At 41.4% G+C, this 27,755-nt stretch overlaps 1 protein-coding gene across 1 annotated transcript; it reads left to right on the top strand.

Annotated features, from left to right (window-relative positions):
* Nucleotides 1-522: 522 nt before the first annotated feature.
* LOC126162027 (glandular kallikrein-3, submandibular-like) lies at nt 523-27,694 on the top strand. The gene is made up of 3 exons (XM_049918252.1): nt 523-554; nt 13,668-13,855; nt 27,309-27,694. Exons 2-3 carry the CDS (start codon nt 13,685-13,687, stop codon nt 27,456-27,458), a joined length of 321 nt encoding a protein of 106 aa, XP_049774209.1. The 5' UTR covers nt 523-554; nt 13,668-13,684; the 3' UTR covers nt 27,459-27,694.
* Nucleotides 27,695-27,755: the final 61 nt, after the last annotated feature.

The following is a 27,755-nucleotide window of genomic DNA, read 5'->3' as shown; positions in this document are numbered from 1 at the left end:
ATCGTTATAGGTACAGAAAGCTGGCTGAAGCCAGAGATAAATTCTGCCGAAATTTTTACAAAGGCACAGACGGTGTTTAGAAAGGATAGATCGCATGCAACCGGTGGTGGCGTGTTTGTCGCTGTTAGTAGTAGTTTATCCTGTAGTGAAGTAGAAGTGGATAGTTCCTGTGAATTATTATGGGTGGAGGTTACACCCTAGATCACGTAAGAAACAGATTGACCGATCGCTTGGTCTAGCAGGCAACCCTTGTCAGGGAACGACCACCAGGTGGCAACAGCGTCACACCCTTACTTGTGGAATCAACCACTAGATGCCACTCCGTTCTGTGAAATATGTGGCAACATCGGCCGAACGCGTGCAGCTTTCCACTATTTGGCGTCTGTGAAGTACAGCTGTTTCTGACGTACCGGTGGTAGTGGATCGAGTCGTCATACGGAGGACCTACGAGTATATCAACTGTGGAAGGAGTAGACGAACAAATCCTGAACTAAAAATGTTCAAATTTCCCGTCATAGATAAAGAAAGGTTACGCGAGAGGATTTTAAATTCAGGTAAATCAATAAATTAGTAACGAGTAAGAATTAATAAAGAGCCATAAGCATTAGATCCTATTTAAATTTTGTAGATGTTATATTCGATATAACGTGGCAGCCCTTCCTGTACAAGAATCATATCATATAATTTTTAAATGAAATCTTTGCTGCGATTTGGACTTTTTAAAACTGATTATTCACTTCACTATCATGATTTTGGGTGTAGAGGCATTTTTGTGTGCAATGTGAAAACTGAAGCCAGTATAACATATGGATAACAAAATGCAAAGCATAGTGTGGTAACATTTGGTAAACAATTTAAGAAGCATTAGCTTAAAAGACCTTTCCCTTTGTACTTGAAAATGGCTCTAGAGCTGAAGTCACAACAGTGAAATAAATGAATAATAGCTGTCATCTAACTAAGTCATCGGTCCCTCTAAATCCTGGTATATACAAGAGCGAACGAAGTGAACGAGTGTAAAACCTCGTTTACACTGCTGCAAACGAGTATTCATAGATAATTCGCCAATGTTCACTGCCATTCGTTTATTCTTGTGAACAAGCGTTTATACTGGAATGAAGGGAGGAGAATAGAAGGGAACGAGCATAACATGCAAACTATAGACGCTGCCTATTTTAATTTTTATCTGTGCGCTAATAATCCTCACACATCTTTCACTTGAAAACAACACTACTTATAGTAACAGGTCTGCGCGAGTGTGGATATCCACAGTAATAACTGTGTTGCAGATAAAAGCGTACGTCTGTTGCGAATATTTGCGGGTTATCCTTAAACTGTACAAAGTAAATTTTTAACATAATTATGGTTTGCCGTCTGTGGCCCTTCAAAGTTGACACCTCCAAAATATGCTCAAAAAACACGCTTTCACTTTGTATTACCGCTTTTGCAGCCCCCTTTCAACTACAATCCAAAATTCATCCTTTTGTGCCACTCTTATATCATTTACGATAAGTTACATGCAAAGTAAAAGAATTTAAATTTGAAATGACTGTCACTGAAATATGTCCAGCCTTAATTCGCATCATAACCGAATGCGGATTTTGAAAACTTTCTAGTGTTAACCTGCACGTAGAGTTCTTTTTTACCACCATAATCCGTATCGGAAGAGCTGTATAGCAAAGAGGAAAAGGACGGCATGGAAGGCGAGTGTAAAACCCTTGCGACTGCAATACAGTCTGCATTTAAACAGTAACTCGCGAGAAATGTTTGTGTGTTACTTTTCATTTTTCATTTCGCATATGATTGTGAGAAATAAACTTGGTTTGTAGAATTACAGGAGCCAATCTACATTCTTAGATTGAAAACTCGGGAAAAACCACAGCCGATCATGAGCTACAGTCAGCAGTGTGACGAATGCACTTCCGGCCCAGCGCTCTAGCCGAACGCAAAACAGCCTAATTCACGTCACCGAAGATACAGCGTTGCCAATTCCGCGACATGGACAGGTCAGTTAGCATTGTAGCGTCGCCTGTGACATCTGTTGACCGACAGGAAAACTATTTTTACGGTTGCCTGTTCCGCCGTAAGGACGGTCAATCTGTTTCTTATGTAATCTGGGGTTACAGTCAACAACCGAGCTAGGTTAATAATTGGCTCCTTTTACCGACCTCCCGACTCAGCAGCATTAGTGGCAGAACAACTAAGAGAAAATTTGGAATACATTTCACATAAATTTTCTCAGCATGTTAGTCTTGGGTGGAGATTTCAATTTACCAGATATAGACTGGGACACTCAGATGTTTAGGACGGGTTGTAGGGACAGAGCATCGAGTGACATTATACTGAGTGCACTATCCGAAAATTACCTCGAGCAATTAAATAGAGAACCGACTCGTGGAGATAACATCTTGGACCTACTGATAACAAACAGACCTGAACTTTTCGACTCTGTAAGTGCAGAACAGGGAATCAGTGACCATAAGGCCGTTGCAGCATCCCTGAATATGGAAGTTAATAGGAATATAAAAAAATGGAGGAAGGTTTCTGTTTAGCAAGAGTAATAGAAGGCAGATTTCAGACTACCTAACAGATCAAAACGAAAATTTCTGTTCCGACACTGACAATGTTGAGTGTTTATGGAAAAAGTTCAAGGCAATCGTAAAATGCGTTTTAGACAGGTACGTGCCGAGTAAAACTGTGAGGGACGGGAAAAACCCACCGTGGTTCAACAACAAAGTTAGGAAACTACTGCGAAAGCAAAGAGAGCTTCACTCCAATTTTAAACGCAGCCAAAACCTCTCAGAAAAACAGAAGCTAAACGATATCAAAGTTAGCGTAAGGAGGGCTATGCGTGAAGCGTTCAGTGAATTCGTAAGTAAAATTCTATGTACCGACTTGACAGAAAATCCTAGGAAGTTCTGGTCTTACGTTAAATCAGTAAGTGGCTCGAAACAGCATATCCAGACACTCTGGGATGATGGTATTGAAACAGAGGATGACACGCGTAAAGCTGAAATACTAAACACCTTTTTCCAAAGCTGTTTCACAGAGGAAGACCGCACTGCAGTTCCTTCTCTAAATCCTCGCACAAACGAAAAAATGGCTGACATCGAAATAAGTGTCCAAGGAATAGAAAAGCAACTGGAATCACTCAACAGAGGAAAGTCCACTGGACCTGACGGGATACCAATTCGATTCTACACAGCGTACGCGAAAGAACTTGCCCCCCTTCTAACAGCCGTGTACCGCAAGTCTCTAGAGGAACGGAAGGTTCTAAATGATTGGAAAAGAGCACAGGTAGTCCCAGTCTTCAAGAAGGGTCGTCGAGCAGATCCGCAAAACTATAGACCTATATCTCTGACGTCGTTCTGTTGTAGAATTTTAGAACATGTTTTTTGCTCGAGTATCATTTTTGATGATTATTTTATTACACTAGAATGCAATATATCAATGTGGCACAGAATTAATTTCATTGTTTCTGATCCAGTGCACTACAATTAAAGCGTCACATTCTATTCTTTTTCCTTTCACGGGAGATTCTTCAAATGTATTATTGTCGTGGATTCATATGTGTTAGTCAAGGTACAGAGAGTAAATGCAACATAATGTTTGGTTTCTTTCTTTGATTCTCTGTGGTAAATGGATGCAAAAGATTGTCAATACCTATCAGAACCTGCTATATAGCTACTCAGGCAAATTGCTTGTTTTGAGGTCTACACCTTAATTAATGGAGAAGTGAACGCTGTTCACAAGTGATATTTAAAATATTCAATTGGATTTAAGGAGACGAAATTGCCCACATTTGAAGATACCCAGAGAAAAAGTTAGTTGCTAGAGCCGCTGTTGGCAGATGTCTTCGGAGTTCCTAATTGCTACTGTGGAAATTTATCATAGATGCCCTATAGTAATCAAGAAGTTCATTTCCGTCATGCTTATCACCCTGGCATGTGAGTCTTAAATGAAGAACAATATTGAAATTTGTTTCGTTGACAGTCAATTCGAATTTCTTCAGAGTTGCTGGTATTGCGAAGCAGCTTGGCAGTCAGAAGGCCAAGATCTGTGACCATTAACACAACTTACTGAGTCGAGCTACCAAGAGGATTTGATGTGTAAAGGACTTCTCCGGATTTACATATAGAATTTTTCCTGGAAATTCGCAGCTCCATAAAAGATATCACAAAAAAAGCTCGCACACTCTGGCCCCTACCACTGTTAGAACTGACAACTGACTGAGCCGTTCTGACACGAGACACGGGCGATACCACCGGGCTACGGACACACTGCTGCCTGTACGCCACTCTCATCATGGTATTAGTCGCTCAGCCTCATAACGCATCGTGAAAAATAATAAAAGTTCTCACTTATGTGAAGAATAGCATTTCTTTAGGCAAAAAATTGAATTTTGTCTCAGTGTCTTAGTTTACATGAGGATTATCTACCACGAGTCATTGAAATGGAAAGGCAATATTAAGTGAATTTAGCGAGTCAATTCAGTACCATACGCGGAACTGATTGCACTGTCACAGTGTTGTCTAATGTTTGTGACGATGTTGCCAATTCTCAGTTGTGCTAGGAACAGCTCTGTAGCGGTATGCGAGGAGAATCCTGTGCTCGTGTCACAGCAGTATATGGAAAAGAGGCGCGTGGTTTGGTTAATATGCAGCGTTTTCTCCTACCAGTTGTGTCAAACATTCAGTTCTATAATTTTCCATCACGATTACAGTTCCCTACAAAATATATACGAATAAAACACTTCCCTTGTTATTTTGTGACAAAAGATTATTTCAGTACAGTAAAAGTCTATGGAAATCACTTATGCCCACCTGTCACAAAAGTAAGATAACAAACACTTTGCACCTCGAAATCGATTTCACCTATGTGCAGTCTTGTGACGTTTAAATAAATCGTCTTAACGGCGCTAAATCGTGGTTTGTCAATAATTTACCTGCCGTACTCTACCGAATTTCACTTGTTGCAAGGCAAAAAACTTACTGACAAATTTCACAGAAGGAAAAGGGGGACGAAATGTCTCCCACTGGAAGGTCATGTTGTTTTATTTAAATGATTACAAAATCAGGTTAAACGAACAGTCAGGTTGTCAGTATAAGCACATTACTGTTGTCGGTATGATGTTGCACTACCCAGGGCCTGTAATCACAAAGGGCCCGTTTAGGTCAGGCATATTGTATACAGAAGTGGAAGAGAGAGCACCACTAAATTCTAATCCGTATGCATTGCATACATACAGAAATTACTGTTACAGTGTACTTATGGAGCCCAATGAGTGAATTGCGTATTTTCCGGTGAGAAAGAGCACTGGCAAACAGTCCTCGCTACATTAGGTTACTTAATCTGGCGTCACTCCGAGCTAGAATTTATGGTCAGGGACTTAGTGTAAGGACAATGAGTCGGATGCGGGTTTTGAAACTGTGAAATACTTCCCTACATTATAGAAGCGAATATTTAATTTGAACTAATATTGCGAATATTTTGTACTTGGATAGCTTAGAATGAAAATCTTTGTTTATTGCAAAGGAAAACAATTGATTTTCTAAAACATTGTCTGTCATACACAACTTGAAACAGGTCACGTCGACCAAATCATATGGAAGAACTGACGGCGACGTGTTTCGGAAGGCAGTAACATCTCTTGCCTTTTGGTTTAGCAGTACTCGATAGCCATATCTAGGCGCAAGTAAATGAAGAAAGGCAGCGCGTTTTTGTTATCAAGTAACATCTTCATCAATTGCTTTAGTTTTAATGTAATCTACGAGTAATTACTGATGTTTGATATGAACATGAAAAGGATTCCGTAGACAGGGAAAGAACCTGTTCTTGGGAAACTGCTTCCATAATGAACAAAAGGCATCAAATGATCTTAGTCATTGTTCCAGCAGAGGTATGAAGAAAATGATAGTAATAATGACGGTAATATTCGAATTATCCGGTAACTTCACACTTCCCAGTGGATTTTCTCGAACTAAGAAATTTCCAGAATTTGTGAAAATTTCAAAATGGTTTCATGTCGAGCCTATGATGCCTAGAAGAGTCTTTACATCCTGCTGACATGAGAATAGCTTAATCTCCGCTTCAGAAGCTTACTTCTACTTAACCATTTAATAGCCTCGCGTGTTTTGCACCGTGACTAATTTGTAAGCTAAGCACATCATCTGTTACAGCACACTCCTGGGGCTGGGAAATGTGGCCACAATGGTCTGGCGGAACGAACTATCACAGGTGCAATGCGTGGGTTCAGCCATTTACTTTTTAGAGGTACAAACAGATTTACTTTACCCCTGGTAACGTCAAGAGAAAGACGTTATAATCCAGAATCCGCATTAAACATCACGTTCCTTCATTACCAACTGGGCAGAGCCGCTTTACGTTGGGAAATGACATAGCGGAAGTCATGGTAAACAGAAATACAGTCGCCAGTAAACTTACTTACATTAGAAAATTTTATTTTATTTGATGAACCGATAGCCATTTAAAGGAACAGGGCTCTTACTTTACTTGTATTTGATTGAAATAGAGACGTTGAAAAATTTGGTGCTGGACTGTGATTCGAATTCGTATCTCTTCTTTCGACGATCTGAATCTCTCGGAACAGTACAGTTCAATCATTTCGTTCCTTTTCTCAAGACTGCAATCTTCTCCAGGTCTCCTCCAAAGGCAAGTATGTGGGTTCGAATCCTGATACAGAACAAAAATATTCATAATTTCATTTCAAGCCCTATCACGTGCACACTGCCCTGTTAGTGACAATTAACGAGCATTTTTAATTTCTGTTCATGTGTTGCCAACAATCACAATAGGTGCCGATATTTCTGATCAAACACGCACACATCTTACTATTGGCGAGTAAACAACTTATACTTAAACTATATTCGTGGATGCATGGTAGGTGTGCAGTTCGTTTGTCGCTTAGGCACAAAAGGTTGTATCCTTATCTTAGATTCAAACATCTAGCAGCTGGTAAGAAAAACCGATACGTAACATTTGATTTTACTTAGTTAACAATCCGATTACGTGTTGGGTTCCTATCTCCGTCACAGAACTTCACATCATGCACTTCATCTTTAAATGCATGCACACTTTGTTACTTCAGAATAGAGGTGTATCAGACATCTTTCGTGGTTAGTTAACAGGAACGGAAGGGTCTTGATAGAAGTCCCAGTTTCTTACAAAAACTGTCATTTATTTTCAAGTTTAGATTTGGTTATTGGTATTGGCAAAAATTTCGGTAATTCATGACTCTTCATGGTTAGTCATCAATATGATATGATTAGATTAGATTACATTAGACTAAGTCTTGTTTCATAGATCATGAATGATATTTGGTAATGATGTGGAACGTGTCACTTTAATGAAAGATTTCTTTACATACCATGATTCAATTTCTTTACAATTTTTCACTCTCACTCTTTCTCTCTCATTCTTTTTGATTTTTATCTCTCTCTCTCTCTCTCTCTCTCTCTCTCTCTCTCTCTCTCTCTCTCTCTCTCTCTGTCACACACACACACACACACACACACACACACACACATTCGACTATCGGCGAGGCACGAAAACTTCTGTGAATGAGTTGCTTAGTTTTGAGTACACTTACGAAAAAAAAGTATAAAAACAACTATGAGAGTTACTGATTTATGATGCTTAGTTTGCTGTCAGTTCTGAGTATTATTAGTAACTACGCTCCAGTCCCTAAACCTAGTTACAGAAATGCGAATCATACGTATTACGTACTCCAGGCAGTAAGTAGCAGCCGCGACTTGGAGATAACAGCTATGGTCACTTCCCAGCCTGCTGTAGGATCACATCGGTTCGTCTTCTTCCTGCTGGTATTGTAACTGAGATTTGGCAACAAGGCAATGTATGTCTGGAAACTCTGTGATCGACGAGTTACTTCCTGGTGTGCACGGAATTAAGCCTCAAAGTTCACTTGATTTTACCTGTCATTTCCATTGAATAATCTGAATTATTATCGCTTGAGGTGTAACAATATATTGTAAATTTACGGTTTTCAGCCCAGGAAAGTCGTTGCACGTGAAAATGGCAACTAATCTCGTCCTTCAAATGGCGGTTTACGAGTTCTAGCCACTATTGGCCTCGTAAGAGTAAGCTAAGACACATACTTCTTCGCCAGCTCTGTGGTAATGTGCTGACCTATGATAAAAAGCTTCTGTTATGGTTCACAGTTCCAGTCTCACTCAGTGTGGCGTTTTTATCCCTTCTGTGAAAGAGCTACAAACAGTCAGATCAAACATCGATAAGGAAATAGAAAGAAAATACTTTCGGCTCATAGTACAATGGTGAAAAACTTACAATGCTGCACAACAGGTAACGCCTCGTTCCGCTGCTGACAAGCAAATTTTGGGTTTCTAGGAATACATAACTTTATTTATGAAATGCCACATTTGCATACCTCTTGAGTATGACACAGCATACTAATTAAACACAGACCCCATCAAAATCTAAGTGAGTAGTATTTTAGCAATTCGTGTCGATAGAGGCACGCTTGTGTACAGATACTCAGTTTTATTACAACAGAATTTCGTCGTAAGGTTATTGTGGCTAGTTTTATTACATTTCTTATAATATAGTTTACAATTTACGTAAGGTTTCCTTTAGTGTTGTTAAAACAATAGTAAATATGAGAGAGAGATTAATCATCGATACATGCGAATTCTCTGATATCTATAACAGTCTGAAAATGCACATGCGGTTTATTGATTGCATGCATGTAGAAAATTTGTTCTGAGTTCAAGCTGTCAACAAAGGTTTAAAGAAGAATAAAATGCCAATACCAGACGACAGCTAATGTAGAAAATACTTTTCCGACGTAATTTGGCATGATGAGCTCTACCCATACATAATACAAAAGTTCCAAGATGCATCTGCTGCCTGGTTGTCTATTAAACCTGAAAAGAATAAAATGTCGCAGAAGTTAGCCCTTTCCCCACATGTGACTATTTTGGGTTGAGAAGTGAAGGGAATTATGTTACAAGTTCCATTAGATTGATAACTTTAGCAGACAGCAGAATTGCGTTTTAAAAAATATAGCAGTGAATACACTCGAACTCGCGACATCTTATCTACCGTGCGCGATACTTACCATTACGCTACTAGCTGACACGTAGCAACAATAGCTCCAGAAGTCAACAATTCCTCCAGAACTTCTACATTCCACAGCGCTGTGGGATAATGCATATGGCCAGGTGAATACTTATGAGAGACAAACAGTTACACCTTTTCTTTTGCACTGCACGTCGTTTTCAACAAACAGATAGCGCAATAGAGTAGCTCAAGTGTAAAGGAACACTTCCTGTTTAAATTTCTGTATTCTACACTGTTGGTAGTTCTGTGTTGGTGGCAGTTATGTGATTTTATTTTGGCGATTACAAAATAAAGTTGAATGTATGCACTGGGTAGCCAAGGGAGCTAGTTCATGGTGATTCGATCAACCAAGTAAATGAATTTACTGAACATGCTGCAAATTGATACAGGGGGCCTGTGTGTCAGATGTCTAAGCCAGTGTGGCACAACGTCGTTAGATAGGAAAATGACCGAATGGGAAGAGGATTTGGTCTGTTGGGATGATAAGTTTATATATCTATGGTTTGGGTTCGATTCCAGCTTTGGTCAATGATTTTAGATAGGGAGATACAGATTCCATTCACTTCTGGCTACACCAAGTGAAGAAGATATAATGGCATTGTGGTCTGAAATTGACGTTAAAAATGATATTCGTTCTCTACCAAGTAGACGTTAGGTTGACCCACAATAAAGTCTGGAGTGGCGACATGTAGAAAATCTACCATCAGTAACCTTTGTTATACTATTTATTTCTAGTGACGAAACAAACGCTATGTAGGCTCAGAGGACACTTATTCTATCTTTTATATGAGCTTCTGTATGTCGATAAAATTAGGTTTTAACTGGAAATGCAACTCAGACCGCCCTTAACACGGAATTTGATCCCTTCGTGACAATACAGCTCGGCTACAATTTGTTGTTTGTTCAAAACTGTAGATTCCTCAACATCTCTACATATTGCGCGTGAATGGGTTCGAATCCTGGCCCGGCACTAAAGATTTCATTATGTATTATCAAACTCTAGCATGAGAACACCTATCTGCTGGTAGATAATAATTTCCATATTTAATGCATTTTCATTCGTTGTCAACACTAACGATATTTGACGTTTTTGACTCCCAGTGAGACACAGAACTATTTACGAGATCACTGTAAGTTCAAGATGTTATTCCGAGCTGCTGGTGGAGAAAGATTCGGTAGCTGATGTCTCTTTGTGTGTAGTCAACAACGATATGTGTGGGGCTCTATTCGCACTCAGCACTGATCTCTTTGTCATATTATTTCTAGTCCAAACATTCTCACATGTCTCTGCTGGTGCAACAAACACATTTTCACGTTCGTTTTCTCTAGAATATAACAGCGATACCGGGTTGGAAGCCTGGGAAGGAAAAATTAATGCTTCGTCTCGTCATTTCAGTTAAAACATCTAGCTACTGCCGAGAAAATCCGATATGTCACAGTTGATTGTGCTTCAATAGCTATCCTATTAGGTTATGGGTTCGAATCCCTGTCCAACACTAAGCTTTACCTCACGGTATTTCAAGTAAGTTACTTGTTAAGAAGCAATATTTAACATCTCTCTTAGTTCGTTAACAGGGACAGTAGGTGCTGGGTAGGAATTCGCGTCCGTTAAACATGTTTGCGTTATGTAACTTAGTCGGTATTTGTTAACTGATACTGTCTAAATTCGAGTTATATCACTCTCTGTATTCCTAATCAGGAATGACTGTTAGTTTCCGTCAGTCACGAAATCTTTGCTTAGTCTGCATGACCTGGGTTTGAATCCATATGCAGAACGAGACGGTTCGTCGTGTCATTTGAAGTTCATACAAATTCTCAACTAGCTGCTCGTGAAGAACTTAAATTTTTAATGTCATTTTGTGTTAAATAATAAGTAAGGTATGTTACTTTGAAGAGGAAATTATGAATACGACGAACTTACTACGTGTATTACCTATCTGATGTAATAATGAGAATGGTAACATTTCAGGTATGTCATTTATTGTAATAAATGTGAGCTTAAAAGCGTTAAGGACAGTCTTATCTGTGATGAGGTGTTCCCTGATATTTGTAGAATCGTAGTATTATTTTACATCTTGAGTTTTTGCGATACAGAGCAGTGTTTCCTAGTGGTGACTTGTTGGAACCATTTTCAATAGTCAAACGACTGTACCAAGGAGCGATTAGAGGACCTGCTAGACAGCTGCGTTATGTGTGTTGCATGCGAATCGGGCGAAATGCAATTCAGGTCGTTCTGATACTTTTGAGCACGACTGTACATGTGGAGTCGCGTTAGATAAGGATGAGCAAAGTGCGATGGGGAGAACAGCAACTGACAAGGTAAAGGAAAGCATGACAGTTTTAGAGAGCCTTCGAAATCAGACGTTCCTAGGGATCCACCTTGCACGGTGTTGACTAGATTACAAATAAACTGTTTTATACTTTCATTAACAGGGGACATCAAAAATTCATAAGGGAAGGACTAATCGAAATGTTGAGTTGTAATTATGACTCAACATTTGTTCAGAATTTATTCTATTAGTATAATAAATACTGCAATTCGCAAACACGCTTTTCCAAAGAGTCCAATAGAGAGTTACGAGGGTGAGTCAGCAAATAAGTCGCAAACACCAGAACTCCGCACATCGTTTATGTAGACGGTTGCAGCAGACGTCGCAAGCAGCATAGCGGATACACAGTATTCCGCGGCCAACAGTTAATTATCTGTAGCCAGACCAAGAAGGCAGGTGTGCTATGAATGCGTACCTGACTACAACAAAGCGATTTTTGTGAGCCGAGGGACTGTCCACAGGGAACATCCGCAGCGAAATTCTTCCCCTATATGATTAGAACTGTATTTAATAGAAATTTGTATTTAACTGGATTCACGAATCTAGCAAAGAACAGAAAAAGTCACAAACAAGGAGTATAAAGAAAGAGCATCCTGACCTCCCTGGTTAGCGCCTTGTCGAACGATGGGATACTCGTATAGGTCTACAGGGGGTGTATGTTGGAAAGGTAGATAAATATCACGCTGGAACAGCCGGCCCAGATGTCTCTATCCCAGTTTGCTACTCATTTATTCACTCACGCTCGTGCATAGCTGGTTTCGTCACTTCCACTACATACTACTTACGATCTGCACACCCCATGTCGAACGTACGGAAGTTTGTGGGATTTGGGTAGAATCTTTTTTTTTTATTGGTCCTTGTCGTTTAGTAGATCAAATAGCTACTAACTAAAACCGACGTTTCGACCATCTTCGGAGCGGCCCACTTCAGGGGGAACTAGACTGCTGGTTTCTCTCTGTCTTTCCTAGCGTCTAACTGTCGTACGGGGACCGCTGTTTTAATGATTTTACAATCTCATTTTTGTGGCCGGATGCCTTTATCTCGCTACAGTCGTCAATACAGGAGGGAAGTCGTGAGCGCAACCTCTGTGTGTATCGTGTAAATTTTGTTCTCTGTGTTATTGTATTATCAATTTTGCGCATCGCATTTTCTGAGACAGAGGAGATGGCTGGTAGTCAAGCAATATCCTACACATATGGAAGAAAGCGTGTATCTGAGGCTTCAGCCTGGTGCCCAGGTTGCTTGTGTCTCGGCTGTGTGACGTCACGGGCCGTCGCCTAAATGTCTCTCAGAGATCAGGTATTCCTGCTACCTAATGGATTTGAGCCATCGGGAAATCACGAGGTAGGTTGGAGTTGGAGTTGGCTCTCAGCACTATGGGACTTAACATCTATGGTCATCAGTCCCCTAGAACTTAAAACTACTTAAACCTAACTAACCTAAGGACATCACACAACACCCAGTCATCACGAGGCAGAGAAAATCCCTGACCCCGCCGGGAATCGAACCCGGGAACCCGGGCGTGGGAAGCGAGAACGCTACCGCACGACCACGAGCTGCGGACTCACGAGTAGGTACTGAGGGAGTTTGGGAGCTCCACATTGCACCTCCATTAGGCAATAGATACGTGTATCGGCCACTTTACCCAGACAACAACTGCGTAGTCCAAAACCGGGTGCAATAGCGTCTTGTACGGACAGTTCCAAGAACCCATGGGAGTGCCGAAGAAGGGTTTAGTATCGGGTAAAACGGACGTAGCCGCCACACCGCTTTCCCCTCAGTCCATTAACGTGTTGGCACCATTTGGACACGTGATAAGAATGACACCCACGTGCTTGACTGTTCTCCATTGCACGGCTCTACGCAGGATGTCGGTCTGCCTAAGTGCCTCGTGGACTGGGGGTCTTGCCATGACGAGTGCGTGACTCTTCGTTGCAATGAAAGCCAACCTCCATTTCGCCGCCCACGACGCCAGTCCTCGCTGTCTGAGCACCTCACCTGTGCGTTCGCTGTCACCTCTCACTCAAAGTACGCCAGCGGCAGGTAGCTGTTTCCTGTTTCTTTATCTGCTTCGTATTCGGTGAATCCCACAGCTCGCTTGGAGTTTTTACTGTATTCATTCGCAATGACTGTAATGCCGAGATCGCCTAGTTCGTGTCGGAGGCTATCAGCATCGCTCGCCAGTTGCTACGTGTTTAACCGAGCACCTTGCCGTGTCCGCAGCTGGCTCTAACGCGACGATGATGGGCTGGGGCAGCACGAGCAACACCAGCCAGCCGACGTGGCCCTCGCGCCTGCAGTGGGCCGTGGTGCCCGTCATCTCCCTGCAGGAGTGCATCCCGCTGGCCAGCAACGTGCCCGGCGTCAACCACCTCTGCACCGACGCCCTGCCTGACAAATCCATATGCACGGTCAGTAATCAGCGCGTAGACCAGGTACATTCAAGGAGTTAACATTCAAATGTGCACAACAGAATTTTTGTCGCCGACATTACTTCAGTCTGAAAGGCCTGCGACAATGGTACGGTGTAGGGTTTGCTTGTAAGCGCTCTCCAAAATGCCTAACGTATAATTTCGCTTAAAATCACTCTCCCATTTTCACCCACATTCTCCTTCCCTGTCATTCCAAATTATGACTTTTGACGTTTTCAGTCGTAAAATGTGTTATCCGAATCCTAACTGAACCACAGGACCAAGAATAACAAATTAACTCGAGGTAGGGTGAGTTGTTAATCGCTGATATACAGGGTGAATCATCTAAAACTTGCACCGAAAATATTGCGGAAATGGAAAGTACTATTGATGTGCGGTTTTCACAGAATGGATTGGCAGACAGGGATCAGATTTTCATTCAATCGACAGATTGTAATAATAGATAGAGTATTTTTTGTGCAAACATACAATATTTTAAATGTAACAGTGGCTACTGACAATAACAAACTAAAACGAGGGTAAATTAGTGTTGTGGGTTGGCAGGAGAGCCAACACCGTATTATTAGAGGAAGCCGAAAGGCACGCGTTTTAGCTCACGCAGGTTGGCGTGAGGTCTGGAACAGGACAAGGAAATTAGACTTTAGAAAAACGGACGTATCTGGTGGAATACTTAACTTTAATGCATTAATGATGAGCGTCGCTCTTGACGGTACATAATTACAGTATCAATAGTAACTGGTACTGGCGCCTTGCTAGGTCGTAGCAAACGACGTAGCTGAAGGCTATGCTAACTATCGTCTCGGCAAATGAGAGCGTATTTTGTCAGTGAACCATCGCTAGCAAAGTCGGTTGTACAACTGGGGCGAGTGCTAGGAAGTCTCTCTAGACCTGTCGTGTGGCGGCGCTCGGTCTGCAATCACTGATAGTGGCGACACGCGGGTCCGACGTATACTAACGGACCGCGGCCGATTTAAAGGCTACCACCTAGCAAGTGTGGTGTCTGGCGGTGACACCACAATTAGAATTCCAGTGGTGTTTGTTGCAGGATTCCAGTGCACCTCGTTAACGAGATATCGGATTTTGAAAAGTTCCCACACTGACACTTATACAATACCTTTGGTAGCACACACTAATAAACTAAAGAACTGCATACACTGGATAGTGGATTCAGACAAGTAACGAGACAATTGACCATCACACATTGTGTTCAAAGTGACCACCGCCAGCGGGAATACACGCTTCCAGTCTAGTGGAACGACTGCTGCACACATGCTACCATTTCAGCGGAGATGTCCGAGCAGACTGCAGTAATACGTCGATGCATATCATCCGGTGTAGGTTTTCCCACAGAAAAAGTCTACAGACGTCAAAACCAGGAACGGGTCGGCCAGGGTACAGCTCCTCTGCGTCCAATAAAACGTTCTGGAAACAGTTCGTGAAGACATCCTGTAGTACTTCGTGCAGTATGGGCTGGACAGTAATCATGTTGGTACCACAACTTCCTCCTAATCCTCAGAAGAACGTCTTCTGGCATCCGTGGAAAAAAGTCTGTTAGGAGGCTGCGATACTGGTGTGTTCGGTGTTCCGTCTATGCAAATCGGGCCAATGAGCTGACGATGGTTCACTATCTCGCACCAATCGTTTACACTCAATGGACGATGACATTCCACTTGACGGAGGGAGATTGTAGAACAGACCAATAGCGCATGTTTACCTGGCCATGATTGGTAAATGTGGATTCATCATTAAACAAGATACATGAAACATCTGGCAAATCATGCCTTAATGTCCATATACAGAAGTTAACACGATTCTTATAATCGTTTCCATATAGATCTTGATGGAGAGAATGTGTAGGGGTGGAGTTTATTTCAATGGTGTATATGTTAGGCCGCTTGCCTGATCGTACTACTTCCTCGTGCGATTGCGCGGGAGCTAACGAGCGGATCAACTGTAACAGCAGCAAGAACATTGTTTTCCTCCTCTTCTGTTGTTTCCTTTTGTTACTTTGTCCAGGTATTACACTACAACTTTCACATAACTGGTTGAAGAGACTGATAATTGCAGAGATGTTTAACTTCTTTTGGGATATCTCGCGGGATACACCGTATAAAAACGAACTGCATCTTTCTTACACTCTCCACACACCATGAGCACATCGACTTTTTCTGCATAGGTAAATCCCATTGCCCACTCAAGACCTGCTGCTTGGACTCTCACACACTGAGTAGCAAGCTGCAATGAGCACAAGGAACAAACAAGCATACTGTGAGCAAACATGACAACATCGTGCCTAGCAACCACGCAGGTTGAATGGCACAAACAAGTGTCGGTGTGAAAACTTTTCAAAATACGATACCTCGTAAACGAGTCGCAATAGAATTCTGCAAACAAATCACTGGCATTCTGACTTACCGTACTTTTAGTTTGTTAATGTCAATGTGCGTTGTTCCGCTTAATAAGTGTATTTTTAACACAAAATACAGTTTTTAAGTATTAGTACAATCTGTTTAGTGACTAACAATGCGTCCTATGACTACCAGTCTATACTGTGAAAACCGCACATCAATAGTACTTTCCGTTTTCGCAATATATGCGCTGCAAGTTTTGCAAGTTTTATGGTGTGTGTGAGGATAATAGCACCCTTGTTGAAATACTCACAAAAAATGTCGTTAAAACAGTTAAAACTAAAAATGCCTAAAATATAATTTCGCTTAAATCATTCTCTCTCATTTTCACTCACATTCACCTATCATGACGTACCACATAATGGCAAATGTAAAACTTTTGACCTTTTCAGTCTGATAATGTGTTGTCAAAATCCTAAGTGAACCATAGAACAAAAAAATTAACTCAAGGTAGTGTGAACTGCTGATCACTCTAAAAAATCACGAGGAACCAGGCACCCTGATAGCACACTAAAAACTTCTCCCTCATAATTTAAGGAAAAAAGGCAGACATCTCACAAAATAGCTCAAGCCGTATCACATTGTCAGCTAAAATAGAGGGCAGGTCAGATAGTGAACTAAGAAAGGAATGGTGTAATTCGACATGTCGAAAACTACACCGAAGTTTCTCACACAGGAAGAATGCACTGAAGGCAATGTACTGTCGAAATTTTAGCTGCTAAGGCGCACTGCAAGTACCTTAAAATATTAAAGTTATTCATTTTGTAGCACGAAGAACCGCTTATAACAGTGGAGTTTCATTTTGGCGTATATTTCGTATTTCGTGTAAATCTTTCCTCGATTTATACTAATTAAGTTCAGATTTTACGAGACGAAACCAGCTTTGCACATTGTTTCAGTGTTTTCTATCTCCTTCGTTTAACCAAAAAATTTACAACCTTTCCTTTCTGATTGAAAGATACTAATGGACGTGTTTTCTTTGGGCTTGGAAGGAACTCTGTTTGTGCTCTGGACTTTAATTAGCGCAACAATCATGTTTCGAACCACAGTCCACAGAATCGTCAGAGTTATTTCCTGTTTCCTGTAACAGTTCCATAATTTCTAACGAAATGTCGAGATCATTGGAATGGATGTCCAGCAAAGTAAGACATACGTAGGTCTTCAAGAAATGTAGATGAGTTCAATTGCATACCACGTTCTTCATAATTCACTTTTGGAGGGTTAAAAACGTTATTTGAAGTCTGGACATGGAAAACGCTCTAAGTGCCTCGTTATTCACATACGCTGTTTGTTCTCGGTACTCTGTTACTTGTCCCTAAACTTGTTCCAAGTGTCTGATCGTAGAAAAATGTTTCAGACTTTCGTTACTAGAAGGTGTGTGGTCTTTCTGCCAAACAGCGCTTCCCTCAAGAGTTCCGCAAGCTAAAGCTATGAACCTATTCCGCGCAATTCCAGTGCATCAATGCATACAACTGACTACTTTGATTTTAAAGATGCTATTGTCAGTAAAGGTATGTAAGATCTCAAAATGCAGTACGGGCAATGTGCCTCCTACTCATCCATCTCAAATACTCGTAGCTATTAAAAATTCTTATCTTGGAACAGAAAAACGAAAAAGAAGTCATTGTATTCAGGAGAGAAAAGACCATGGCGGATACACTGCCGTACTTGATCTGAAAGACCACCTATCAGTTACAAAATAGAAAAACCTATTGACTACGTCACCATTTCTTCAACAGCATAGGTAGTTTTACAGAAAACTTCGCAACATCTTATCCCGAGTTCGGAGTTGTATAAGAAACTGAGGAATGTTTTTTCAAGAATTTAACGCTGTTATTCTGTTTTAAAAGGAATGAATTACAATATTACTGCTGTATTTCTGTATTTGTATTATCACAAATGAAACGTAGTGCCTCTATATTAATGACAATTGGAACAAAAACATCCTTACTGACGCTTAGAGCCTGAAAGTTTCCTGATATGGTACTTGTTTATTTTCTAATTTGTCTCGTTATTTTTTGCAGAGATGGTATGGGCAACATAATCCTCTGGTATCAGATTACCCTCTCGGTTTTTTGGATTCAATAGATTATGTACAGAAAGAGATACCCCGTCTTTTGATTCTCCTGACAAATGCGAGATTTGACACTTAAAACGTCTTCCACTTCCGCTCTTCAATTGAATTCCACGTTGCTGTGAAACTTTGTAACCTGCTCAGAGGGAGATGCTGTTAGCAACACGTACCAAAAAATCACAAAGAAAGTTAATACAGGTTCATCTCCATTGTTAAAACTTGGCGATACTGTTTTCAATGAGTAGCAAATTCGAGCTAATAGTAACAATTGTGTCAGAGAAACTATCGACGGAAACTGAAATTCGCTTTACAAATTACAACCGCGTTGGCCCGAGTTATCTGTTTACCGATGTGTGACAACCAGGGATTTGTGCGCGCCATGTTGGACATGTGCTGTCCGCTAAGCTACGGAAGGGGTATGCGTTTCTCCCGCCACCTGACGAGCTACGAATATGGCAAATTTCAACATCAAGAAAAAGTCTTGCAGTGTGTCTTAGAAGCTAAGATTTTCACATTGCGTTCCTCTAGGTGTATTTTTCCTGCACAAAATATTTTCAAGGTAGGTTTCGCCATGTCCGACTGGAAGTTCCACAGCTCCCTTGTTAGCCCAGTCCCCTTAACTAGAAATAAAACACATTCAGTTAAAAGCACTACATAGTGGAGGGTCCTCGCTCTAGAGAAGAAAGTGATGCCTCATTAGACTGTGCCCTACCTCAAGGCAAGTGAGGGGGACCTCAACGGACGGAAGGAACGCCTCGGCCGAGTAGTTCGTTTTCTACTACTACTACTTCTTCTTCTTCTGCCAATACAGAATTACGCTTTACAACCTGTTCCGGCCTCACCATCTCTTCCTCGGCCTTCCCACACTCCTTCTTCCAAAAGGATTGAATTCCGCTGCTTGTCAAGGGATTAATGGCTGCACCCCAGTTCTTCCCTTATTTCTTCACTTCTTCTTTGTCCGCACCCAGTAGCTGTGTGGTCAGCGCGACAGAATGTCGGCTGGGTCGGAGATTTTCTCCGCTCAGGAACTGGGTGTTGTGTTGTCCTAATCATCATAATTTCATCGCCATCGACACGCAAGTCGCCGAAGTGGCGTCAGATCGAAAGACTTGCACCCGGCGAACGGTCTACCCGACGGGAGGCCCTAGTCTCACGACATTTACATTTTTTTTACTTCTTATTTTATGTTCTCTTTGTGCGATCTTTCACTGTTGTAGAAAGGAACTTCATTTCTGATATTTCAAGTTGTCTCACGTCTTTTGTTCTTAATGTACAACTTTCTGCTCCGTTTAACACTATGGATAGTGTCATTACTTTATAAAATTTCAGTTGGGTTTCTCTTCTCGTTTTACCTTTTATTGTTCTTCTTGTCGTTCCACATATATATATATATATACATATATATATATATATATATATATATATATATAGATGCTAATTTTCTTTTGTTGCGTTGCTGATGATTATATTAGCCTTATTGGGTTATTTTCCAAAGAAGGACATACTTTTTATTTTTGTTGTCGATATCTTGAGATTGAAATTTGGACTTATGTTATTTAATCTTCGTGCCGGTATTTGTAATTTGTCTTCAATGTTCTATATGATTAGGTGGTTGTCGCAAAAAGCATGCATTTAGAAATTCCCCCGTCCTGGTTTCTATACCTTGAGGTATTCTGTCCTTCAACCATTACCTGACAAGGTCGTCGATGTGGATGTTGAACAGTTTTGCCTTACTACCAGATTTATCTCTACTCTTGGTGTCAGCTCTTCACCAGGATTAATTTTGGTTTTGGTTTTTTTATGGAAAACTTAACGTGCTTCTATCTGGTGCCCGGTGAAACCTCTTTCACCCATTATTAAGCAGAGTCTTTTTCTGCGGTTGCGATGAAATGCTTCTTCATAGTCGACAAATGCTACGTATGCTTCCAAATTGAATTCTAGACTTTTCAGAATAATTTTTTTCAGAGTGAAAACATCGTTGACATAGGATCTTCCTTGATGGAAGCCTGATTTCTGTTTTCATAAATCGAATCAGAGATGTTTCGAAGCCTTTCATTAATTATTTTGCTGTAGATTTTGTTAGGAGTTTTCCGAAGACTGATTCCCGGTAATTAGTTGCGTTACTTCTCACTCTCCCTTTTTTTTAAAAAGCGAAAAATTTTAGTGCATCTACATTCTTCTGGTATTTCACCCGAACGCCAAAACATGTTATCGAGATGGTGCATCCTGAATTCTAGAAAGTCAGCCATATATCAACAGTTCTAAGTTAATTATTGTTCATTTTATACAGATGTTTCTGTAATTCTTCGTATTGCATTTCTGTTTAATCTTTATTTCCTTCCTGCGTTGCGTGGGTTCCTAGAACTGTTAGATATCTTTTACACTACTGGCCCTTAAAATTGCTACACCAAGCAGAAATGCAGATGATAAATGGGTATTCATTGGACAAATATATTATACTAGAACTGACATGTGATTACATTTTCACGCAATTTGGGTGCATAGATCCTGAGAAATCAGTACCCAGAACAACCAACTCTGGCCGTAATAACGGCCTTGATACGCCTGGGCATTGAGTCAAACAGTGGATGACGTGTACAGGTACAGCTGCACATGCAGCTTCAGCACGATACCACAGTTCATCAAGAGTAGCGACTGGCGTATTGTGACGAGCCAGCTGCTCGGCCACCATTGAGTAGACGTTTTCAGTTCGTGAGAGATCTGGAGAATCTGCTGGCCATGGCAGCAGTCGAACATTTTCTGTATCCAGAAAGGCCCGTACAAGACCTGAAACGTGCGGTCGTGCATTATCGTGCTGAAATGTAGGGTTTCGCAGGGATCGAATGAAGGGTAGAGCCACGGGTCGTAACACATCTGAAATGTAACGTCCACTGTTCAAAGTGCCGTCAATGCGAACAAGAAGTGACCGAGACGGGTAACCAATGGCACCCCATACCTTCACGCCGGGTGATACGCCAGTATGGCGATGACGAATACACGCTTCCAATGTGCATTCACCACGATGTCGCCAAACACGGATGCGACTATCATGATGATGTAAACAGAACCTGGATTCATCCGAAAAAATGACATTTTGCCATTCGTGCACCCAGGTTTGTCGTTGAGTACACCATCGCAGGCGCTCCTGTCTGTGATGCAGCGTCAAGGGCAACCGCAGCCATGGTCTCTGAGCTGATAGTCCACACTGCTGCACAGGTCGTCGAACTGTTCGTGAAGATGGTTGTTGTCTTGCAAACGTTCCCATCTGTTGACTCAGGGATCGAGACGTGGCTGCACGATCCGTTACAGCCATGCGGATAAGTTGCCTGTCATCTCGACTGCTAGTGACACGAGGCCATTGGGATCCAGCACGGCGTTCCGTATTACCCTCCTGAACCCACCGATTCCATATTCTGCTAACAGTCATTGGATCTCGACCAACGCGAGCAGCACTGTCGTGATACGATAAACCGCAATCGCGATGGGCTACAATCCGACCTTTATCAAAGTCGGAAATGTGATGGTACGCATTTCTCCTCCTCACACGAGGCATCACAACAACGTTTCACCAGGCAACGCCGGTCAACTACTGTTTGTGTATGAGAAATCGCTTGGAAACTTTCCTCATGTCAGTACGCTGTAGGTGTCGCCACCGGCGCCAACCTTGTGTGAATGCTCTGAAAAGCTAATCATTTGCATATTACAGCATTTTCTTCCTGTCGGTTAAATTTCTTGTCTGTAACACGTCATCTTCGTGGTGTAGCAATTTTAATGGTCAATTGAGTATCAAACTTCAGTCTCACTGTGAAGATCCTTACGTCTACCACTGAATATCTCGTTATGTTTTACTAACCACAATGTGTTGTCCATCACTTCCGGCGACTCTTCTTCACTCCACTGTATGAGCCTCTACCTCAGCAGAGAGGATATATTAAAGGACAGTTTTTGTGTTTTTGTTTTGTTTTCTGTAACGCCTGTTTTAATTCTGTCAAATTTATTAGATGTGTCCCTTTCACTGCATTTCTTCAGTTGGCACTTCTAAATGCGGTTCATACCATAATTTCTTATAGTGATTTATCCAAGAATGATATTGATACTTGCAGAGTATTTGTCTGTTCTTTCTAGCTGTCTTATCAATTTATATACTACATCCTGTCTATCGTGCATGTCATGTTCGACTCTGCTTATGAACGTATCTCTTGATGATCTCAGTGCCGTTCTTACAATTTTTTTGATTTAGTTTCTGATTTTATTACATTTTTCTTTAGCTTCTTCAGTCTGTTTCTGCAAAAACTCCCTCTATGAAATTTTCTGGCAGATCAAAACTGTGTGCCGGATCGAGACTCGAACTCGGGACCTTTGCTTTTCGCAAGGAAGTACTCTTTCGACTAAGCTACCTAAGCATGACCCTATACCCCTCCTCACAGCTGTTCTTCCGCCAGTTCGTCTCCTGCCTTCCATCTTTCACGGAAGTTCTGCGAAACTTGCAAGACTAGCACTCCTGGAAGAAAGGATCTTGCGGAGACATGGCTTAGCTGCAGCTTGGGGGCTGTTTCCAGAATGAAATATTCACTCTGCAGCGGAGTGTGCGCTCATGTGAAACTTTCTGGCAGGTGAAGGAACCTGAATTAGTCTCGGTCCGGCGCACAGTTTTAATCCGGCAGGAAGATTCACCACAGCGCATACTCCGCTGCAGAGTGCAAATTTCCTTTTACTTCCTGTAGGCTTCATTTTTATTTTCTACCTCTTCTTCTACCTCTCCGTCCCAAATTTTCAGTTCCCTTCTTCTGTTTGTTTTGGATTTTTTATTAGTACTTCTGTAGTTTGATGTTTTTAAATTCTTCAGTTAGTCCTTCATTTGATGGAATAATTAACCTGCGCTGATACAGATTCCTTAAACTCTCTTCTTGGAGCAGATGCATCTTAAAAGTTTTGTTTGGACTTATTTCACTTAATTTTCCTCTTATTATGATTCTTCCATCTTTACCACAGCTGGATCTTTCATTTAATAAGACAGTGGCCTGCACTCACGTTTGTCACCCTATATAGGTGTGTACCTGTCACTCTTGAAACTAATTTTTTATTTACAATTATACAATCAGTAAGAAATCTGTAGCCCCGTGCAGATCATATTTAGTTTTGTATAACTTTCTTTCTAAAAAAAGTATTGGTTACTTTGGCTTCATTAAAGGTGTCAGACTCAGTCAATTTTATACCCGTGTTATTAAGAGTTTCTTCTTCATTGTGGCTCATCAACTGGCGCATATGTTCTTTACCTGTCCTTTCATTTAGGTCGCCTGCCAAGATGACATGGTCGGTGTTGTTTACTTTATTCATGTGTTTCTGTAATTCTTTGAGGACAGATCAGTTTCTTCCTTCCTTCCTTCCTTTTGTGTGTATATTCCTACAACTGTTAGACGTCCGCAAATTTCAGTCTCACTGTGACGGTAGTTTCGTTTACTAGTCCATATTGCCGTATGTTACGTTTTATCAATGACAATATAATGTCCGTCACTTCCAGCCACTCTTGTTCACACACCTACATGAACCTGTACCTCAACATGAGGATATATTAACGACAGCACACTGAGCCACCTGATTTAGTTAGTTGGTTGCGTGTTCCATTGATCAATCGCACGGTACGGTAGCCGTTATGATGTGGAACGTGTCAAGTGCACAAGGAATGCACATATTAAACAAGATTTTTAATATATATAAATATATTACAATACAGAGTTAAAGATTAATATTTCTATTATTTACTCCATTCCCTTAAATGACACAAAATGCATATACTATATTTATAGATTTATTTATTCCTATTCAAGAATTCATCTGTGGTATAGGAGTTGTCAAGGAGATATGGTTTCAATTTATTTTTGAAGCTGTTACTGCTATCTGTCAGACATTTTATTTCATCTGGTAATTTGTTGAACATTGTTATAGCAGCATATTTAACCCCTTTCTGTGCCAAAGACAGGTTGAGTACAGGATAGTGTAAGTCTTTCTTTTTTCTGATATTATAATCATGAATGTCACTGTCGTTTTTAAACTGGTCCATGTTGTTGAGAACAAATTTCATTAGTGAGTAAATGTACTGTGAGGCTGTTGTAAGAATTCCCAATCTTTTAAAAAGGTGCCTACAAGATGTGCGAGTATGAACCACACACATTATTCTAACCACTTTCTTTTGAGCAGTGAATACTTTTTGTCTAAATGTTGAGTTACCCCACAAAATTATTCCGTATGTCATAAGGGAGTGAAAATATGCAAAGTATGTTAGCTTACTAATTTATGTATCTTCAAAATTGGCAATTTTGCTGATTGCAAAAGTTGCTGAACCTAGTCACTTTAGAAGATCAAAAATATGAATTTTCCAATTAAGATTCTCATCTATATGTACACCCAAAAACTTAGTATGCTCTACCCTGTCTAGAATAAAAGCTTCTTTGGCTGAGACTTCATTTTATTACTTTCGTTGAATTCCATTGTGTCCCTCACTTTCACTATGCATCCTTCTGTTTTTAACTTCGTTATTGTTATCCTACCACTTGAATGAGTTCTTTCTTTTTGTATGGACCATATGCAATTATCTACCTCAGCCGTGATTAAACTTCCTTAGAGCACGACAGACACATATGAGTTTAAATACTGTATTTGTAGTTGACTTCCCAATTTGTTAACTTCTAAGGTCATCAGTCCCCTAGAACTTAGAACTACTTAAACCTAACTAACCTATGGACATCACACACATCCATGCCCGAGGCAGGATTCGAGCCTGCGACCGTAGCGCCTAGAACCGCTCGGCCACCCCGGCCGGCGATTGTATCTAGAGACCTATCTCCGCCGCCCACAGCATTCAATGTTTGCATCAGTGTTTCACCGTGTGTCTGAGACAGGGACGTTTCAGGAAGCAGGAAATATTGAAGGATGTACCCGAAACGCTCGAACACCAGATTTGGAGGAAAATGTCATTAACACTGTGGAAGGCGACTGCCGTATCAGTACCAGGCAGTTGGCCTGCCAGTGCGGGGTAAGCCAGACGACTATGTGGAGCATTCTCCATGACAGTTGTTACTATCCTCATCACTTACAGCGTGTGCAGGGTTTACTAGCGGCAGACTTTCCTCATCGGGACCAGTTTTATCACTGGTTTCCTCTCCAGGCAACCACGATTCTGCGATTTGTGTCGTCCATCGTATTCAGAGGTGGGGTCACCCTTACGCGGAGTGGTGTCTTCAGCTTTCATGACAGTCATCTGTGGGATAGTAAGCAGAACCCCATGGTACAGTGACAGCGAATCATCAGCATCGGTGCAGCTGGAATGTGTGCGTCGGGATAAATATTGACCGTATTTTGCGACCAGTTTTCCTTCCACATCGCCTAACACGCCGGAACTATCGGCATTTCTTACGGGGGACTTTGCCTCCCCTGCAGGTAGAAGTGCCATTGGTGATTCGGATGGTTATGTGGCTGCTGCATGGTGGTGCTCCAACCCACTTCGTCGTTAACGTCCGGAAGCATCTCAACCGCGTCTTCCCGGTCGATGGATCGGACGAGGGGCCTCCTCGTTCACCGGGTCTCAACCCGTACGATTTCTGGTTATGGGGCCATCTCAAAAGTATCGTGTATTCAGAGCCCATTCCAGATGTGGAGACACTGCAGTAGCCTATCATGGTGCCTTTGACGCTGTTCGAATGCAGCCTGGCCGATGTGAATGTGAGAACATGCTGCGGCGAGTACACGCATTCGTTGAGGCACATGGAAACCGTTTTCAACACATGCTGTAACTGTGGCTGCATGGTACACCGCGTATTAGACCGCTGTCTCTGTAACAATGTATGATTGAATAAATGGCCTCTAGCATGTAAACCACGCATTTCCGGACATAAGTTCATTAGACCTTTTTTTGTTCTGTATACTCGATCAATCCCTAGAGTTTGTACACGGTGGAAAAAATATGAGTGGAAAGGCATACGGAAAGGTTTTGTGAATGGGAGTTGCGGTGCTGGGAGGAAGGAGAGAGAGGCCCAGAAATGACCTCGTAGGAGACCAATGCTGGAGATTGCGAGGCACTCTCCGTAACTATAGGTTAAGAGGAGTTTCATTAGTGAGTGAAGACACAAGATTCGATCGAAGAATTAGCTGAAAAACGCAAGTCTGTAAGAACTGCTGAGACATTTATATATCTGCGTGTGTGTGTGTGTGTGTGTGTGTGTGTGTGTGTGTGTGTGTGTGTGTGTGTGTGTGTGTGTGTGTGTAAAGGGACGAATGAGAAAGAAGGGACAAAAGGGCTGGGCATTGCCAGATAACATACACATACATCAGTCCGACTCCTGAAGGGCATAACCCTTTGGCAGTCTTGGTCTGTTGTCTAGTTTTGTTGTAGGCTTGTTTCAGATGCAGCATTCAACAATTCAGTACGTTAGAATTGGAAGGAAAATCAGCATTGGCCGTATTTTGTTGTTTTATTGTCAGCAAAATCGATTTTCGGTCACTTAGTGACCATCCTCAGTGCTGTAATAGACAATTAAAATTGGTAGGCACTGCTATCAATCTATAACCACAAGCTCAGAGCGATCACATAAAACTGTTTATGTGATCGCTCTAAGCTTGTGGTTATAGATTGATACCAGTGCCTAGCAATTTTAATTGTATATTACAGCACTGAGGATGGTCACTAAGTGACCGAAAATCGATTTTGCTGACAATAAAACAATAAAATACGGCCAATGCTGATTTTCCTTCCAATTCTATCCACTATTTGGTCGTGGTGCACTCAACACGCCATGGAGTCGACAATCAATTCAGTAAGTTTTTAGCTCTACAGATTTAGGGGCTTTACATTATTCTTCCTAAGTTTTCTGACTTTAACCTCCTAGAACGTGTAAGTAGTGTCTGTGGCAGACCTTGGCGGTAGCGATACAAGGAATTTTCTGTCTGCTTGCAGCGCGACCCCGGGGGCCCGCTGGTGCAGGACGGGGTGGTGATCGGCATCGCCTCGTGGAACCTCAACCCCTGCACCGCATACCCGTACCCCTCTATATTCTGCCAGGTCTCTAACTTCCTCGATTTCATCTACAGTGTCATGTCATCCTGAAGGTAATGAGAAGAGCCGGATCCGTGTATGCTTCAGTTACCTTAGAAAGTCCTCTGCAATTCACGATGATTCAGTCTTTGGAGATATCTCTTCTACAAACTAAACACTTGATTTTTACTGTCTATCTCAAGGACTGTGACAGCTGGCCAGTGAAGATAAAGGTAATATAATATACGTGTTCCTGTTTATCTAAGAGTGACGACTGAAATTTGTATCTACAGAAATTCCAGCTTGAAACGGAAATACTTTGTTGTGAAAACGAATGTAAGCGTTTTTTTGCATTAAAATGATATTGAC

This window comes from Schistocerca cancellata, chromosome 2, assembly GCF_023864275.1.
Source record: "Schistocerca cancellata isolate TAMUIC-IGC-003103 chromosome 2, iqSchCanc2.1, whole genome shotgun sequence".
NCBI classification, from domain to species: Eukaryota; Metazoa; Arthropoda; class Insecta; order Orthoptera; family Acrididae; genus Schistocerca; species Schistocerca cancellata.
Note: the sequence above shows the minus strand (reverse complement) of the source record. Positions and strands in the feature narration are given on the sequence as shown.